Source organism: Salmo salar, chromosome 12, assembly GCF_965601325.2.
Source record: "Salmo salar chromosome 12, fSalSal1, whole genome shotgun sequence".
Lineage (NCBI taxonomy): Eukaryota > Metazoa > Chordata > Actinopteri > Salmoniformes > Salmonidae > Salmo > Salmo salar.
This window is the reverse complement of record NC_138302.1, coordinates 21,447,501-21,467,500: the sequence shown is the minus strand read 5'-3', so window position 1 is coordinate 21,467,500 and position 20,000 is coordinate 21,447,501. Positions and strand designations below refer to the sequence as shown.

At 45.0% G+C, this 20,000-nt stretch overlaps 1 protein-coding gene across 1 annotated transcript in view; it reads right to left on the bottom strand.

The window, feature by feature from the left end:
- Nucleotides 1-20,000, bottom strand: part of LOC106593365 (voltage-dependent T-type calcium channel subunit alpha-1I) — a 131,645-nt gene that overhangs the window by 47,158 nt on the left and 64,487 nt on the right. The window contains exons 7-11 of the mRNA XM_082958442.1: nt 16,727-17,069; nt 15,029-15,121; nt 2,408-2,613; nt 2,014-2,135; nt 1,285-1,685 (exon numbers count right to left, since the gene is read on the bottom strand). Of these exons, the coding sequence (XP_082814568.1) occupies nt 1,285-1,685; nt 2,014-2,135; nt 2,408-2,613; nt 15,029-15,121; nt 16,727-17,069 (1,165 nt within the window). The remainder of the gene's footprint in view (nt 1-1,284; nt 1,686-2,013; nt 2,136-2,407; nt 2,614-15,028; nt 15,122-16,726; nt 17,070-20,000) is intronic.

Genomic DNA, 20,000 nt, shown 5'->3' with positions numbered 1-20,000 from the left:
TCCTCTCCTTCTCCCTTTCCGCTCTCTCCCTCTCTCTTTCTTTCCTCTCCTTCTCTCTTTCCTCTCTCTCCCTCTTTCTTCCCTCTCCCTCTCTCTTTCTTTCCTCCCTGTCTCTTTCTTTCCTCTCCTTCTCCCTTTCCGCTCTCTCCCTCTCTCTTTCTTTCCTCTCTTTCTTTCCTCTCCTTCTCTCTTTCTTTCCTCCCTCTCTCTTTCTTTCCTCTCCTTCTCTCTTTCTTTCCTCTCCCCCTCTCTCTAGTTATCAGGCAGTTCAATCTCCCTGTGATTGACAGGCCTGCATCGATCAGTCAAAAAGGGCATGGAATGGTGGCACAGTTTCTCTCTTTTTCTCTCTCTCTCTCCGTCTCTCTCTCTTTCTCTGTCCCTGGCTCTCTCCAGACCCACACACGTCTGTGTTGTGATTGAAACCTAATCACTATCCCTAACACAGATTAGTCCTATGATGACATCACTGATGACCCCTCTGATCACCCGTCTGAAAGTCATTGAGGACGGAGTGTGTGTGTGTGTTGTGTGTGTGTGTGTGTGTGTGTGTGTGTGTGTCCTTCATCATGCTCTCTCTCTCGTTTATCATCCTCTCTCTCTATCTTTAGCATTCTCTGAGACGAGAGACACTTATTTGTTGCCGCGATAGAAGAACAGAGTGGGTGGATGACAGAGTTGGAGTTGGAGAGAGAGAGAGAGAGAGAAAGAACGAGGGATGTGGAATGAGGGAGAGAGAGAGAGAGAGAGACTTGAGAAAGATGTGTACATAATTGTTGCATTATGGATGTACTATAAAGGGGAGGCTAATAGTTCACTGTGACCTTTTCATAGAGGGGTCAAAGAAAGGTCACCATGTGGTGTCTGGATATGGAGAGAGGAGGAAAGAGAGAGGGGTTGACATACAGTATGTAGACTAAAAGAAGAGATGGGGGAGAAAAGGGGTGAACATGAGTACATGCAGACAGATAGATAGGGAAATAGAGAGAACGACAAAGAGAAATGAAGACGCGAGAGAAAGAATGAAAGAGAGAGCCAGCCAGACAGACAGACAGATGGATAGAGAAAGATAGACAGAGAGAGAGAGAGAGAGAGAGAGAATGATAGAAAGAGAAAGAAAGAGAGAGCCAGTCAGACAGACAGACAGACAGACAGACAGACAGACAGACAGACAGACAGACAGATGGATAGAGAAAGATAGACAGAGAGAGAGAGAGAGAGAGAGAGAGAGAGAGAGAGAGAGAGAGAGAGAGAGAGAGAGAGAGATGAAGAAGAGATCCATACCTGGTTGTGGTGTTCGATGCCCATACTGATGGTATTGATGAGGATAGCGATCATAATTCCTCTATTGAAGTACTTGCTCTCCACGATCCCCAATAACTTCAACCTCGTCTCCTCCCACAGCTCCCCACACCCCCGCCTACATCCCCCAGAAACCTTAGCGGGAGCCCCGTCTTTCACTTCCTCCTTCCCGGCGTCGCATTTGCTGCCCTCCCCATCCGTCTCCTCCAAAGCTCCTTCCTCCACCTCCAAATTGGCCAGGCTGTCGGCAGGTCCCGCCCCGTCGCTGATTGACAGGGCGACGGTGCAATGAGGGCAGCCGTCGGTGGCGGGGGAGACAGTGAGTGTGATGGAGTCTCCTGGGGAGGCGTGGTCGGGCTTGGTGTGGTGGGGACAGTGGACCGCTGAAAGGGTTCAAATGGGAACATTGGAGATCAAATAAGGGAAAGAAAAAATGAGCCATTTTCAATTTGACGTCCAACAATTCTCTCTCTCTGTACTCGGGTGTTGAATATCATAACCTTAGAAAATTAGATGGACATCACAAATTCATCTTCTAATGAATCCATTTATTGTTTCCAGTCTGTGTCCTATGAATGTCAAAACCTCCAAAAGATGCAACGATATCACATACTCCCACTCTAACCCCTTCCATCGCTCTCGCTCTCTCTCTCTCTCTCTCTCCCCCTCTTCACCACTCGCCCTGTCTGTGCTGCCCTCTCCTCTCCCCACCTTCTCCTCTTCCTCCTCCATTCACGTTTGTCTTCTCTCCTCCTCCTCCTCCTCTGCTTCTCCCTGCTCCTTTCAGCTCCTTGGGCCTCCCCAACAGTCGGTTACAGAGCGCCATGGACCTCCTGTGTATAGAGGCACATTCATGCCAAAACGAATTGAAACATTGAAACATTAAAGGGAAAAGCAATGCACCTGCTGAAGGCCAATGTGTTTTTGTTCAATGGTTTAATTTTTGTTTGTTTTATTTCCAAAATGAACATTTTATTTGGGTATTTTCTAGTTATTTCTACTTGACATTCTCATGTTAAGAAGCACATTACATCATATCAAATCAATTACAGAAATATAAATATTCAAATGTATTTTGGCATGAATGGGCCTCCATACTCCATACCTGCGGGCCTTGCGGAGGACGTGGCAGACCAGCTGGAAGACGGACTCATAGCAGCCTGCTGAGGGCTCAGTCATGCTGGCTAGAGTAGAGGAAGAGTGGGCCTGGGCTCTCTGCTCCTGCATCAGCTGGTGCTCCCTCTGCTTCGTCTCACTGAACTGGGTGGCGATCACCACCAGGCAGAGGTTGATCATGAAGAAAGAACCAATCTTTTGGGCAAACAGGAATATACACAGAGTTAGGGACTCCTTCATGAATAGACATGAAAATACACAGAGTTAGAGCAGGAGTAAGTGACCACAGACAGAGGTTGATCATGAAGAAATAACCAATATGTTGGGCGAGCAAAGATAAACACAGAGTTCGGGACAACCATAATGAAACACAGAGTTAGAGTAGGTGAGGACTGCTTTATTCTCTCTGAACTGAGTGGTGACCAAACAGAGGTTGATCATAACAAAATGACCTATCTGGGGGGGTGGACAACCAAAAAGTTTAAAAACACAGTTAAACCAGGCATCTGAAAGCCATATAAACTTTGAATTCCAACACCAAGAACAGACAAATGAAGGCTGAACTATACAGGGAGTCTGTGTACATGATAGACTTGGGAAAAGGGATGTGTGATTGTTTTAGATAGGTTAAATAGCTGTGTTAGAAGAAGTGGGAACAGGACGTGTGATTGTTTTAGATAGGTTAAATAGCTGTGTTAGAAGAAGTGGGAACAGGACGTGTGATTGTTTTAGATAGGTTAAATAGCTGTGTTAGAAGAAGTGGGAACAGGACGTGTGATTGTTTTAGATAGGTTAAATAGCTGTGTTAGAAGAAGTGGGAACAGGACGTGTGATTGTTTTAGATAGGTTAAATAGCTGTGTTAGAAGAAGTGGGAACAGGACGTGTGATTGTTTTAGATAGGTTAAATAGCTGTGTTAGAAGAAGTGGGAACAGGACGTGTGATTGTTTTAGATAGGTTAAATAGCTGTGTTAGAAGAAGTGGGAACAGGACGTGTGATTGTTTTAGATAGGTTAAATAGCTGTGTTAGAAGAAGTGGGAACAGGACGTGTGATTGTTTTAGATAGGTTAAATAGCTGTGTTAGAAGAAGTGGGAACAGGACGTGTGATTGTTTTAGATAGGTTAAATAGCTGTGTTAGAAGAAGTGGGAACAGGACGTGTGATTGTTTTAGATAGGTTAAATAGCTGTGTTAGAAGAAGTGGGAACAGGACGTGTGATTGTTTTAGATAGGTTAAATAGCTGTGTTAGAAGAAGTGGGAACAGGACGTGTGATTGTTTTAGATAGGTTAAATAGCTGTGTTAGAAGAAGTGGGAACAGGACGTGTGATTGTTTTAGATAGGTTAAATAGCTGTGTTAGAAGAAGTGGGAACAGGACGTGTGATTGTTTTAGATAGGTTAAATAGCTGTGTTAGAAGAAGTGGGAACAGGACGTGTGATTGTTTTAGATAGGTTAAATAGCTGTGTTAGAAGAAGTGGGAACAGGACGTGTGATTGTTTTAGATAGGTTAAATAGCTGTGTTAGAAGAAGTGGGAACAGGACGTGTGATTGTTTTAGATAGGTTAAATAGCTGTGTTAGAAGAAGTGGGAACAGGACGTGTGATTGTTTTAGATAGGTTAAATAGATGTGTTAGAAGAAGTGGGAACAGGACGTGTGATTGTTTTAGATAGGTTAAATAGCTGTGTTAGAAGAAGTGGGAACAGGACGTGTGATTGTTTTAGATAGGTTAAATAGCTGTGTTAGAAGAAGTGGGAACAGGACGTGTGATTGTTTTAGATAGGTTAAATAGCTGTGTTAGAAGAAGTGGGAACAGGACGTGTGATTGTTTTAGATAGGTTAAATAGCTGTGTTAGAAGAAGTGGGAACAGGACGTGTGATTGTTTTAGATAGGTTAAATAGCTGTGTTAGAAGAAGTGGGAACAGGACGTGTGATTGTTTTAGATAGGTTAAATAGCTGTGTTAGAAGAAGTGGGAACAGGACGTGTGATTGTTTTAGATAGGTTAAATAGCTGTGTTAGAAGAAGTGGGAACAGGACGTGTGATTGTTTTAGATAGGTTAAATAGCTGTGTTAGAAGAAGTGGGAACAGGACGTGTGATTGTTTTAGATAGGTTAAATAGCTGTGTTAGAAGAAGTGGGAACAGGACGTGTGATTGTTTTAGATAGGTTAAATAGCTGTGTTAGAAGAAGTGGGAACAGGACGTGTGATTGTTTTAGATAGGTTAAATAGCTGTGTTAGAAGAAGTGGGAACAGGACGTGTGATTGTTTTAGATAGGTTAAATAGCTGTGTTAGAAGAAGTGGGAACAGGACGTGTGATTGTTTTAGATAGGTTAAATAGCTGTGTTAGAAGAAGTGGGAACAGGACGTGTGATTGTTTTAGATAGGTTAAATAGCTGTGTTAGAAGAAGTGGGAACAGGACGTGTGATTGTTTTAGATAGGTTAAATAGCTGTGTTAGAAGAAGTGGGAACAGGACGTGTGATTGTTTTAGATAGGTTAAATAGCTGTGTTAGAAGAAGTGGGAACAGGACGTGTGATTGTTTTAGATAGGTTAAATAGCTGTGTTAGAAGAAGTGGGAACAGGACGTGTGATTGTTTTAGATAGGTTAAATAGATGTGTTAGAAGAAGTGGGAACAGGACGTGTGATTGTTTTAGATAGGTTAAATAGCTGTGTTAGAAGAAGTGGGAACAGGACGTGTGATTGTTTTAGATAGGTTAAATAGCTGTGTTAGAAGAAGTGGGAACAGGACGTGTGATTGTTTTAGATAGGTTAAATAGCTGTGTTAGAAGAAGTGGGAACAGGACGTGTGATTGTTTTAGATAGGTTAAATAGCTGTGTTAGAAGAAGTGGGAACAGGACGTGTGATTGTTTTAGATAGGTTAAATAGCTGTGTTAGAAGAAGTGGGAACAGGACGTGTGATTGTTTTAGATAGGTTAAATAGCTGTGTTAGAAGAAGTGGGAACAGGACGTGTGATTGTTTTAGATAGGTTAAATAGCTGTGTTAGAAGAAGTGGGAACAGGACGTGTGATTGTTTTAGATAGGTTAAATAGCTGTGTTAGAAGAAGTGGGAACAGGACGTGTGATTGTTTTAGATAGGTTAAATAGCTGTGTTAGAAGAAGTGGGAACAGGACGTGTGATTGTTTTAGATAGGTTAAATAGCTGTGTTAGAAGAAGTGGGAACAGGACGTGTGATTGTTTTAGATAGGTTAAATAGCTGTGTTAGAAGAAGTGGGAACAGGACGTGTGATTGTTTTAGATAGGTTAAATAGCTGTGTTAGAAGAAGTGGGAACAGGACGTGTGATTGTTTTAGATAGGTTAAATAGCTGTGTTAGAAGAAGTGGGAACAGGACGTGTGATTGTTTTAGATAGGTTAAATAGATGTGTTAGAAGAAGTGGGAACAGGACGTGTGATTGTTTTAGATAGGTTAAATAGCTGTGTTAGAAGAAGTGGGAACAGGACGTGTGATTGTTTTAGATAGGTTAAATAGCTGTGTTAGAAGAAGTGGGAACAGGACGTGTGATTGTTTTAGATAGGTTAAATAGCTGTGTTAGAAGAAGTGGGAACAGGACGTGTGATTGTTTTAGATAGGTTAAATAGCTGTGTTAGAAGAAGTGGGAACAGGATGTGTGATTGTTTTAGATAGGTTAAATAGATGTGTTAGAAGAAGTGGGAACAGCACGTTTGACAAGTTGGACGACCACAGTAGGACGACTTAGGGAATACTAAATAGAAAAATCTGTTGCCATCCTGGATAAATAAAAGATGAGAAAGATGACCTTTTAATCTTAGAAAGCCTAAAGAGACATCACAGAGAAATGCTCTGTTGGAAGAGAGAGAGAGAGAGAAGGAGAAAGGACAGAGTGAGAGCGAAGGAAAAGTTCAGAGAGAGAACATAGAGAGAGAGGGGGGCAGAGAGAAGAGAGAGAGAGAAGGAGGGAACATAGAGTGAGAAAGAGAGAGAGAGGGGAGAGAGAGAGAACATAGAGAGAGAGAGAGAGAGAGAGAGAGAGAACAAATACAGTAGAGAGAAGAGAAAGAGAGAGGACAGAGAGACAGAAAAAGCACATAGATAGAGAGAAGTAGCGAGAAGAGGAAAGAGAGGCAGAGAGAGAGAGCGAGAGAGAGAGTGAGAGAGAGAGCGACAGAGTGAGTGAGAGAGAGAAAGAGGGAGAGAGAGAGACAGAGAGAGAGAGAGTGTGAGAGAGAGAGCGAGAGAGTGAGTGAGAGAGAGGAAGAGGGAGAGAGAGAGAGGAGGATCAGACAGGACTAGGAGGTTATCAGGGTTTGAATCAGTATTGATCTAAGGATGGAAGCTATAGGATTTTCTCCTCTCTGTTTCTCCTTTCATGATTGGTTTAGCTCTCTGGACCGGTCCTTGTTCAAGCACTCACACTCGTACCTCTCTCATACTCTGCTTTCTCTCTCCACACTCCCTCTTTCTCTCTCTCTCTCCCTCTTTCTTTCTCCAACCCCCTCTCTTTATGTTTTCTCTCTCTCTCTCTCTCTCTCTCTCTCTCTCTCTCTCTCTCTCTCTCTCTCTCTCTCTCTCTCTCTCTCTGTTCTCTCTGTTCTCTCTGCGGTTGCAATTGATCTAAACCAAAGCTTTCTGGGGCCGTGGATTCAAATAGCTAGTTTCCATGCCAATTCTGTATGCTCAGGACTGAAATGAAAGTAGGGGGACCCCACAACGATCAGAGAGAGAGGGGATGACAGATGATCAAATATTTATACAGAAGCTTCGGTAACAACAGGAGTGGAGAGTATGTGTGTAAGTGGAGGCTGTGTGTATTGTAAACACAGTACATGGGTACTTCACAGAAATAGCTCTGTAAGCCTTGGGTACGACTGTGTGTGTATGTTGGTGGGTGTGTACTGTATAGGCCTACTGTGTGTGTGTGTGTGTGTGTGTGTGTGTGTGTGTGTGTGTGTGTGTGTGTGTGTGTGTGTGTGTGTGTGTGTGTGTGTGTGTTTCTGATTTTCACAGCCATATGATTGTCCTGATCCACCTATAGTACAGATACTTGACATTGTGTTGATGATTGTTCCTTTCAGTGATTGTACCCCCCCGTCTGGCTATCTATCTACTCTGATTTACTACCCTCCCTCTCTCTTTCCCTTTCTTTCTCCCTCTCTCTTTGCCCCCCAACCCCCCCCCCCCCCCCCCCTTCACTCTATACCTTTTCCGGCAGTCTGTCTCATCTGATTTCCCTCCTCTCCCCATTGGAGTGTAGGAGTGGAGACAAAGCCTTAATGGAAGGGTACTTGTCTGTCTCAGTGTGAAAACGAGAGCGTCTCATCTCCTCTGCATAATAACCTATTGAGACGGAGACGTGTTGCGCAACAGATTAGTGTGAAGATAAGAGCGTCTGCTTGTATTAACTCCGAGACTGAGACATGTCGTAAAGAGGCTGTAGGAAAGGTACAGGATGTGTGTCATTTACGTCCCTGAAAGCATCGTTCCAACTACTTGTACTCGATATGTATTAAACACCTTTCTTTGTGTGAAAGAGAGAGCATCATGTTGCATAATAAGCTATGAAAAGACTGCCATGTTGGGTAACAGTGTAAAAGGTATTGGATGCCTATAGGACAAAAGCATCTGCTGAGCATACAGGCTGTACTTATGTTGTTCACAGGAGATGTGTAAAATGCCTCCATTTATATGTAAACTGTTGAGAGTGAAAACCCCAGCAGTGTTGCAGTTCTTGACTCAAACCAGTGGGCCTGCCACCTACTACCATACCCCGTTCAAAGGCTCTTACATTGTTTTGTCTTGTCCATTCACCCTCTGAATGGCACACATACACAATCCATGTCTCAATTGTCTCAAGGCTTAAAAATTCTTCTTTAACCTGTCTCCTCCCCTTTATCTACACTGATTGAAGTGGATTTAACAAGTGACATCAAAAAGGGATCATAGCTTTCACCTGGATTCACCTGGTCAGTTTATGTCATGGAAAGAGCAGGTGTTCCTAATGTTTTGTACACTCCGTGTATACAGTATGTACACTGTTGCATGCTAGAAAGTAATCCCGAAATTCTACTTTACTGTACTGAAGACTGTTGAGTGAAGTGAATGAAGGGTTAGCAGATGCTGTATTACCATATTATAAAATGGGTTGTTTGGATCCCGGATGCTGATTGGTTGGTAGCAGAGAGTTATAGCACCACAATCCCTCATTCTCCGGGTAATGCCTGTTAGCAGTTCCATTAGATTTAGAAATGTCCATTTACTGTCCCACAGCCCAGCCAGTCAATTTGTAAACTTAATCTCCCCCGGGAAAAAAAGCATCAAGACAATATTTCCCCATGCTTCTAGCCAAGCATTTGTTTTGGTACAGTACAGCTGTGTGCCTATCAGACCTGTGCAACATGTTGCAGTTTTTTTCTCCATTGTGCCATGCACATGACGAGACTGACAGCTTCTCTGATCCAGGCCAATTTATTTATCAGCATCATTATAATGGATGTATTCAAAGAATTGGCAATAGAAACGATAGGTAAAACAAACAAAAATTCCATAGTTTGCTGTCATTTCAGCTGCTTGATGTGATTGTGTGTTAGCCTAGCTATCCTCCATAGCTATATGATTGACTTGGAGAAGTAATGTTAGCCTAGCTATCCTCCATAGCTATATGATTGACTTGGAGAAGTAACGTTAGCCTAGCTATCCTCCATAACTATATGATTGACTTGGAGAAGTAATGTTAGCCTAGCTATCCTCCATAGCTATATGATTGACTTGGAGAAGTAACGTTAGCCTAGCTATTCTCCATAACTATATTATTGAATTGGAGAAGAAACGTTAGCCTAGCTATCCTCCATAACTATATGATTGACTTGGAGAAGTAACGTTAGCCTAGCTATCCTCCATAACTATATGATTGACTTGGAGAAGTAACGTTAGCCTAGCTATCCTCCATAACTATATTATTGACTTGGAGAAGTAACGTTAGCCTAGCTATCCTCCATAACTATATGATTGACTTGGAGAAATAACGTTAGCCTAGCTATCCTCCATAACTATATTATTGACTTGGAGAAGTAACGTTAGCCTAGCTATCCTTCATAACTATATTATTGACTTGGAGAAGTAACGTTAGCCTAGCTATCCTCCATAACTATATTATTGACTTGGAGAAGTAACGTTAGCCTAGCTATCCTCCATAACTATATTATTTGCTTGACCATTAGCTGGTTGTTGCCTAATTATACATGATTTATTAAATCAATATTTATTGATGTTCGTTTTGCATATTTTGAAATGATTTATTTGATAAATATGTATTGATGTTCTTGTCTCTCGTTATCATTGAACCTCTCCTAGCTAGCTAGCTAGCTCCATGCCAATAATTTGTTTAGCGTAGCAACGTGGAATGACTAGACTGGGTTCTAAAAAAAATAATAAACGACTAGCCTGTTTAGTTAGCAACTTCAGAACCTAATAACTAACAACTAGCTTTTGCCAGAACTATATTGTTGGTTTGAAGGATGAAATGATACAAATACAATTTTTTAAATACAGTTTTGAATGAAAACCTTTTTTATGTTGGCAACTGTTCTGTTAAAGCAGTAAGGCCCTCAGCCCTTAGTCAGGAGTTATCACACAATAATCCCTGGGTTCTCATGCGTTGTACGGGTTCTCATGCGTTGTACGGGTTCTCATGCGTTGTACGGGTTCTCATGCGTTGTACGGGTTCTCATGCGTTGAGTGAAGGAAGGGTTAAGGCTCTCTTTGCATGTTAGGAAACCATTTCAATAAAAGAGACATTATGAGAGAGAAAGGAAAATGTGTACAGTCATAGTTGAGAGAGACTTTTTGACTTTTTGTCTTTCTTTACTGAAACTTTCTCATTTCATAAACCCCCCCCCCCTTAAAAATAAAACACCAAAATATATGTACTGCATACATGTACCATACTCACCTTTCCATCTACCACATGATACAAAACACCATAATATACCCTGTACTGCATACATGTACCATATTCAACTTTCCATCTACCACACGATACAAAACACCATAATATACCCTGTACTACATACATGTACCATACTCACCTTTAAATCTACCACACGATACAAAACACCATAATATACCCTGTACTGCATACATGTACCATTCTCACCTTTCCATCTACCACATGATACAAAACAACATCACAAACCAACATCACAATACCCACTCCTACAACCGTATATCCAAAACATCTTCCCCAGCTATACAGACAGCCCCCCAACACACCACATCTCCTGAAACATCTTTCCCAGCTATACAGACAGCCCCCAACACACCACATCTCCTGAAACATCTTTCCCAGCTATACAGACAGCCCCCCAACACACCATATCTCCTGAAACATCTTCCCCAGCTATACAGACAGCCCCCCAACACACCATATCTCCTGAAACATCTTCCCCAGCTATACAGACAGCCCCCCAACACACCATATCTCCTGAAACATCTTCCCCAGCTATACAGACAGCCCCCCAACACACCATATCTCCTGAAACATCTCCACACTTTTTATCATTCTATGGTACTCAAACTCAACCCTAAGACACGCAGAGACCATCCAATTTAACAATAGTAAAGGGTCTGTTATCCCCCCACCTTTGACCCTGTTCCTCCTTGTTAGCCAAATAGACAACTTCGCCTGAGCAAACAGGAAATTCAACAAAACACATTTGGCCTTCTCCTTGCTTGAATACCTGTATCCCATTATAAACACCCCAACAGTAAAGACCACCCCCAACCTCTCACACAGACATTTCAACATAAACATTAATGGAATTAACCTGGTGCACACAGAAACACATGAATCACAGTTTCACTCATGACACAGAAAGGACTCCCCTGCCCGACTCCCGGTACAACCCGTGCCAACCAGCTGTTAGTGGCCAGGACTCCATGTAGAACCCTCCACTGGAGGTCCCCTGACCTCTTTGGTACTGGGGGTTTGTAGAGCCCCCTCCATCTAAAACCCACCATACTCTCCGCCCCACATACACCCTGCCACTGATGTGCCTTCACTCCTGTTAGGCTCCTAATGTTCCTCACCTTAACACAGAGGTTGTAGAGGGCTTTACCTCCCACCCCTTCAAACTCCCCCAGGCTCAGAGTGTTAAAATCTGACAAGTCCTCCAGACCCCCTTGCCAGTCCCCGGTCTCTGCCGTCACCTGCAGTGGCGGAAACACTCCCCCTTTGGCCACTCAATCACCCCCCTTACCGGCTCAGACAGTGCCTCCTGGACCTCCTCCAGGAATCTCTCCAGCAGCGAAGAGACGTTATTCCTATTTGTTGTGCCAGGACTTCCGGGGTTTTCCACCCCTCCTCTCCCGGCAGTCGCAGGTCACCCAGCCTTAGTAAACCTGCTGCCATCAGTTGCCTCTGCAGGGTGGCCGACTGAACCGATCTCAAAGGGATATCTGGGTTGTGGAAGATCTGCTCCCCCCACAGCCCAGGCGCCACACCCCCTTCTTGTGTGGGCCTTAGCAGCTGCCAGGCCCTCAGCACTGCAGAGTAAAAGCCAGAGAGACCTGCTGTACTCAGCCTCTCCAGCTTCATGAGGAACAGCTGCTGGTCCAACCCTAAACCACCAGCTCTCCTCAGCAGCATGCATGCTGGTTCCCTCCAGCCAACATCAGTATGGTACAGCAGTCTCTGCACCGCCTTTAGCCGGAAAGCAGCCACCCTGCTCTCCAGTTCCTCCTTCGTGGACGGTCATGTACAACACTGCCGCCCTCAGCCAGTGATGGCCCAACCAGAAGAAGTCCACCAGCTTGCGTTGCAGGTCTATGAGCAGACCGGCGGGGGTGTTGAGGACAGCCAGTTTATGCCACATGGGATGCCACCAGGTTGTTGATTATCAGCACCCTCCCTCTATATGACACTTGGGACAGGAGCCACCTCCACCTGGCCAGTCTTGACACCACTGCCTGTGACAGCCCCTCCCAGTTCTTCTTGACCCACTTCTCAGAGCCCAGGTACACCCCCAACACTTTAAGCCCTTCACAACCCCACTGCAAACCCCCTGGAAGCAGAGGAGGGGCCCTATCCCCCCATGCCCCACATAACAGAGCTTTGCTCTTGCACCAGTTCACCTTAGCTGAAGAAGCTCCCTCGTACACCTTCAGACTGGTCTCTAGTGCCTGCATATCCTGCCCATCCTTGACCATCACAGAAACGTAATCTGCACATGCTGACACTGCTATGCCTGTCCAGCACACTCCCTGCAGTCTCCTGCGTAGCAGTCACAAAAAAGGCTCAATGGCTAATGTGTATAACCACAAGCAATTAGCCTACCAACCAATTTGCTCTTTTCATGAACACAACCACAGCTCTGTATCATTCTAGAAGCAGAATGTATAAAATCAGCTCCTACCTGTTCACCGACCGCGAGCAGAACCTCCTCCACCTTAACTCCATTCTCAGGAACACACCTGAATCCATGCCGTATCGACAGCATCTCCTCCGCGCTAGGCTGAGAAGCCATCGCGCACACCGCACCTTCCAAACCCCAGGAAACTTACTCTGTCCTCTTCCACCCTAACTTTGAAAAAACTGTGGACACTGCTAAAACAAATATTGCAATAACCCTGCACCATAGAAAATAAAATTGAAAGAAAAGACCAAGAAAAGTATCAAGAAAGTTAGTTAGGATGAAGCCCCTCACACCAAACACTCAAACTCCCAAAAACTCCCAGCATGCACTGCGAGAGAGAGAGAGAGAGAGAGAGAGAGAGAGAGAGAGAGAGAGATGATGAGAGTGATGGGTGTTTGTAGCTTGGAGCCAACGGGTGGCCAGGGGACAAACGGTAAACCAGTATAGAGGTCCAGTTGAACGTATGTGTGTGTGTGTGTGTGTGTGTGTGTGTGTGTGTGTGTGTGTGTGTGTGTGTGTGTGTGTGTGTGTGTGTGTGTGTGTGTGTGTGTGTGTGTGTGTGTGTGTGTGTGTGTGTGTGTGTGTGTGTGTGACTGACCAAAATCTACAGATGAATCACCCCCCTTTCATTCTCCAACCGTGACACCACACCAGACAGGCAGTGTGTGTGTTTGTGTTTGTGTGTGTGTCTGTGTGTGTGTGTGTGTCTGTGTGTGTGTGTGTGTGTGTGTGTGTGTGTGTGTGTGTGTGTGTGTGTGTGTGTGTGTGTGTGTGTGTGTGTGTGTGTGTGTGTGTGTGTGTGTGTGTGTGTGTGTGGACTGGATGCGAGCCTAATCCCCAGGTGGTCTGAGCATCCAATAATAATCCCTTTCTATTACCGTGCTGATATCAGCTACATTTACATTTTAGTCATTTAGCATCTCTGATATGGAACGAGAGAGAGAGAAATAGAGAGAGATAGAAAGAGAGAGAGAGAGAGAGAGACAGAGAAAGAGAGAGAGAGAAAGGGAGAGAGAGAAAGGAGAAAGAGAGAGAGAGAGAGAGAGAGAGAGAGAGAGAGAGAGAGAGACAGGAGAAAGGGAGAGAGAGAGAGAGAGAGAGAGAGAGACATTGACATTGTCCTGCGGCCGATTTGTAAATGAGTTAGACGGAAATGTGTGTGTGTGTGTATGCATCTGTGCCTGCGTGTGTGTGTGTTTGGGTGTGTGTTTGGGAGCATGCCTATGTGCGTGCGTGTGTTTATGTCACGTCCTGACCAGTGAAAAGGGTAATTTTGCCATAGTAGAATGGTCAGGGCATGGCAGGGGGGTTGTTTTGTGTTGTTTTGGGGTTTGTGTGTTTCTAGGGGAATTTGTTCTAGTTTTCTATTTCTATGTTTTGTTTTCCATGTTTGGCCGAGTATGGTTTCCAATCAGAGGCAGGTGTCTTTCGTTGTCTCTGATTGGAGGCCATACTTAGGCAGCCTGTTTTTCCTTTGGGTTTTGTGGGTGGTTATTTTCCGTTTAGTTGTTGTCCCTGACGGAACTGTTGGTCGTTTGTTATTTTTGTAAAGTGTATTTCATTAAATAATTAAGAATGAGCACTATCCACGCTGCGCCTTGGTCAATTCAATACGACGCCTGTGACAGTTTGGGAGCATGCCCGTGTGTGTCTATGTGTGTTTGGGATCATGCCTGTGTGTGTGTGTGTTTGGGAGCATGCCTGTGTGTGTGTGTGTGTGTGTGTGTTTGGGTGCGTGCCTGTGTGTGTGTAATATGACTGACTTGTGATCTTGGTGTGCTGCTGCAGGGAGGGGTGTGTTGCCTAGGCAACCAAAGACTTGTTTGCTACAACACCTTGCTTGTTTCAGCAAGTAGCAACAAACTTTCATCATGTTGCTAAGAGTCCATGTTACCACAGAAACGTCCCGTCTTCAGTCAGCTGTTTGTGTGTGTGAGAGACTGACACAAACAACATCTTAGTTTTTACAGTTATTTTATTTTCATGACGCTCTTCGCCCATAACCGTCGGTTACACAGTTATACGGTAAATGTGCAAGCCCTACTCGTGTCTGCATACCTGTGTGTGTGTGTGTGTGTGTGTGTGTGTGTGTGTGTGTGTGTGTGTGTGTGTGTGTGTGTGTGTGTGTGTGTGTGTGTGCATTTGTGTGCATGTGTGTGTATGTTTGTGTGCATTGCATGTGTGTGTGTGCATTGCGTGTGTTTGTGTGTACTTACGATGATGAGCAGTATAAAGTAGATGAAGTTGTAGAAGGAGTGAGCATCCATGACATAGTACATGATCTCTACCCAGCCTTCCAGAGTGATCACCTGGAGAGGGACACACACACACACACACACACAAAACACGGCTCTAAGTCTCAGACATTTCACCAAGACGAAGCTCAGTTTGTCCTTCTACAGATCAGCGAGATCAGTCACCCTCCTGTTGACCTAGACTAGAGAACATCGTCTGATAACATCCGCTTCCTGATTCATTTCCCCACTAAAAGTCCCATAGAGGAGAGCTCTGTGTCTCTCTGTAATGTAATCAGATAATCAGATAGCAAGCCAATTACAGAGTGTATATCTCACCATCACCTAATCACTGCTGTCAGACACTTCACTACTGCTGGAGGACTACAAGGCATGCAGGCTGTTGTTCCAGACCAGAATACATTATTCACTTCACTACTGCTGGAGGACTACAAGGCATGCAGGCTGTTGTTCCAGACCAGCATACATTATTCACTTCACTACTGCTGGAGGACTACAAGGCATGCAGGCTGTTGTTCCAGACCAGAATACATTATTCACTTCACTACTGCTGGAGGACTACAAGGCATGCAGGCTGTTGTTCCAGACCAGCATACATTATTCACTTCATTACAGCAAGTAGATATCTTGTCATGACCTAATCACTATGGTAACCTCTACTCCTAATCACTATGGTAACCTCTACTCTATCTTGTCATGACCTAATCACTATGGTAACCTCTACTCTATCTTGTTGTGACCTAATCACTATGGTAACCTCTACTCTAACTTGTCGTGACCTAATCACTATGGTAACCTCTACTCTATCTTGTCGTGACCTAATCACTATGGTAACCTCTACTCTATCTTGTCGTGACCTAATCACTATGGTAACCTCTACTCTATCTTGTCGTGACCTAATCACTATGGTAACTTCTACTCTATCTTGTCGTGACCTAATCACTATGGTAACCTCTACTCTATCTTGTCGTGACCTAATCACTATGGTAACCTCTACTCTATCTTGTCGTGACCTAATCACTATGGTAACCTCTACTCTATCTCGACATACGCCTGACCTATACTTCAGGGGTGGGAACCAACGTGCACTAACACACCTGATCAGACTAACTATGATCTAAAGAAAAGTGAAATCATGCATATCAGTGCTGGGCGGGAACAAATGCTTGCACACTGCAGCCCTCCAGTACAGGGATTTGATCTGGGCTCTACTTTAACCAATACAGCTCCCTGGACAGTGCAATGACATACGATATGACACATTTTAGTCACCTTTCCCCGACCTACATTGACTAACCTGTAGCCCTGCACATTGACTTGGTTCCGGTACCCCCTGTAAATAGCCTTGTTATTGTTATTTTATTTTGTAACTTTTTATAAAACATTTTCTTTACAAAATTTTTGAACTGCATTGTTGGTTAGGGGATTTTAAGTAAGCATTTCACTGTAAGGTCTGAACCTGTTGTATTCGGCGCATGTGACAAATACAATTTGATTCGATTTGATTTTTACATCAATAGAAAAAGAGAGAGAGAGAAAGCAAGCTAGGTTGGTGTAGAGAGAGACACGTTGTGGTGCATATCTAGCCACATCAGCTCACAAAGCTCAACCAATACAAATGAAGAAAAGAAAGTCCAAACCACCCAATCAAAGCCCTACCTGAAAGATGACGATCCAAGCGTAGGCGATATTGTCAAAGTTGATGGCTCCTTTATGTGGGTTGCTGTGGCCCGTGTGACAGCGTGTGTAATACTGGTTCCAGTTGATGCACAGTCCTGGCCCGCTCACTGACCCGTTAACCAGGGGTTCAGGACTCAGCCCCAAACCCTGTCTGTGTGTCACATCGTCTTTGTCCAGGCAGCAGGTGCGTCCTAGTTCTCGGCGGGCCGGGACGTCGGTGCACGCCATGATGCCGTTGTCCTGGGCAAGAGAGCAGATGAAGGGTCGCTCATCATCCTCGTCTGCCATGTAGTATGGGCGAGGCAGGGAGATGTCCTTAGAACTGAGGAGGAGAGAGGGATGGAGAGGAGGAGAGAGGGATGGAGAGGAGGAGTGACACTGTCTGTGATTTATTTAGAATTCAAGGCAACTTTAACCAGCATGGCTACCACAGCATCAACAGGACAATGACCCAACACACCTCCAGGCTGTGTAAGGGCTATTTGACCAAGAAGGAGAGTGATGGAGTGCTGCATCAGATGACCTGGCCTCCACAATCACCCGACCTCAACCCAATTGAGATGGTTTGGGATGAGCTGGACCGCAGAGTGAAGGAAAAACAGCCAACAAGTGCTCAGCATATGTGGGTACATACAGTGGGGGGAAAAAGTATTTAGTCAGCCACCAATTGTGCAAGTTCTCCCACTTAAAAAGATGAGAGAGGCCTGTAATTTTCATCATAGGTACACGTCAATTATGACAGACAAAATGAGAAAAGAAATCCAGAAAATCACATTGTAGGATTTTTAATGAATTTATTTGCAAATTATGGTGGAAAATAAGTATTTGGTCACCTACAAACAAGCAAGATTTCTGGCTCTCACAGACCTGTAACTTCTTCTTTAAGAGGCTCCTCTGTCCTCCACTCGTTACCTGTATTAATGGCACCTGTTTGAACTTGTTATCAGTATAAAAGACACCTGTCCATAACCTCAAACAGTCACACTCCAAACTCCACTATGGCCAAGACCAAAGAGCTGTCAAAGGACACCAGAAACAAAATTGTAGACCTGCACCAGGCTGGGAAGACTGAATCTGCAATAGGTAAGCAGCTTGGTTTGAAGAAATCAACTGTGGGAGCAATTATTAGGAAATGGAAGACATACAAGACCATTGATAATCTCCCTCGATCTGGGGCTCCACGCAAGATCTCACCCCGTGGGGTCAAAATGATCACAAGCACGGTGAGCAAAAATCCCAGAAGCACACGGGGGGACCTAGTGAATGACCTGCAGAGAGCTGGGACCAAAGTAACAAAGCCTACCATCAGTAACACACTACGCCGCCAGGGACTCAAATCCTGCAGTGCCAGACGTGTCCCCCTGCTTAAGCCAGTACATGTCCAGGCCCGTCTGAAGTTTGCTAGAGAGCATTTGGATGATCCAGAAGAGGATTGGGAGAATGTCATATGGTCAGATGAAACCAAAATATAACTTTTTGGTAAAAACTCAACTCGTCGTGTTTGGAGGACAAAGAATGCTGAGTTGCATCCAAAGAACACCATACCTACTGTGAAGCATGGGGGTGGAAACATCATGCTTTGGGGCTGTTTTTCTGCAAAGGGACCAGGACGACTGATCCGTGTAAAGGAAAGAATGAATGGGGCCATATATCATGAGATTTTGAGTGAAAACCTCCTTCCATCAGCAAGGGCATTGAAGATGAAACGTGGCTGGGTCTTTCAGCATGACAATGATCCCAAACACACCGCCCGGGCAACGAAGGGGTGGCTTCGTAAGAAGCATTTCAAGGTCCTGGAGTGGCCTAGCCAGTCTCCAGATCTCAACCCCATAGAAAATCTTTGGAGGGAGTTGAAAGTCCGTGTTGCCCAGCGACAGCCCCAAAACATCACTGCTCTAGAGGAGATCTACATGGAGGAATGGGCCAAAATACCAGCAACAGTGTGTGAAAACCTTGTGAAGACTTACAGAAAACGTTTGACCTGTGTCATTGCCAACAAAGGGTATATAACAAAGTATTGGGGCAAAGTTTTGTTATTGACCAAATACTTATTTTCCACCATAATTTGCAAATAAATTCATTAAAAATCCTACAATGTGATTTTCTGGATTTCTTTATCTCATTTTGTCTGTCATTGTTGACGTGTACCTATGATGAAAATTATAGGCCTCTCTCATCTTTTTAAGTGGGAGAACATGCACAATTGGTGGCTGACTAAATACTTTTTCCCCCCACTGTATGTGATTTGTTTAACACTTTTTTGGTTACTACTTGATTCCATATGTGCTATTTCCTAGTTTTGTTGTCTTCACTATTATTCTACAATGTAGAAAATAGCAAAAATAAAGACAAATCCTTGAAGGTGTGTCCAAACTTTTGACTGGTACTGTAAGTCAAGCTTAGGAGTGGAGGGACAGGGAGATGACTGTAGAGCTGGAGGAGAGAGGGATAGGGGGTGGGAGAGGAGGGGAGGGACAGGGAGATGACTTTAGAGCCGGAGGAGAGAGGGATAGGGGGGTGGGAGAGGAGGGGAGGGACAGGGAGATGACTGTAGAGCTGGCGGAGAGAGGGATAGGGGGTGGGAGAGAAGGAGGGGGAGGGACAGGGAGATGACTGTAGAGCTGGAGGAGAGAGGGATAGGGGGTGGGAGAGGAGGAAGGGACAGGGAGATTATTGTAGAGCTGGTGGAGAGAGGGATGGGGGAAGGGAGAGGAGTGGAGGGACAGGGAGATGACTGTAGAGCTGGAGGAGAGAGGGATAGGGGGTGGGAGAGGAGGGGAGGGACAGGGAGATGACTGTAGAGCTGGAGGAGAGGGGGATAGGGGGTGGGAGAGGAGGGGAGGGACAGGGAGATGACTGTAGAGCTGGAGGAGAGAGGGATAGCGGGAAGGGAGAGGAGGGGAGGGACAGGGAGGTGACTGTAGAGCTGGAGGAGAGAGGGATAGGGGGGTGGGAGAGAAGGAGGGGGAGGGACAGGGAGATGACTGTAGAGCTGGAGGAGAGAGGGATAGCGGGAAGGGAGAGGAGGGGAGGGACAGGGAGATGACTGTAGAGCTGGAGGAGAGAGAGAGGGATAGGGGGTTGGAAGAGGAGGGGAGGGACAGGGAGATGACTGTAGAGCTGGAGGAGAGAGGGATAGGGGGGTGGGAGAGGAGTGGAGGGACAGGGAGATGACTGTAGAGCTGGAGGAGAGAGGGATAGGGGGTGGGAGAGGAGGGGAGGGACAGGGAGATGACTGTAGAGCTGGAGGAGA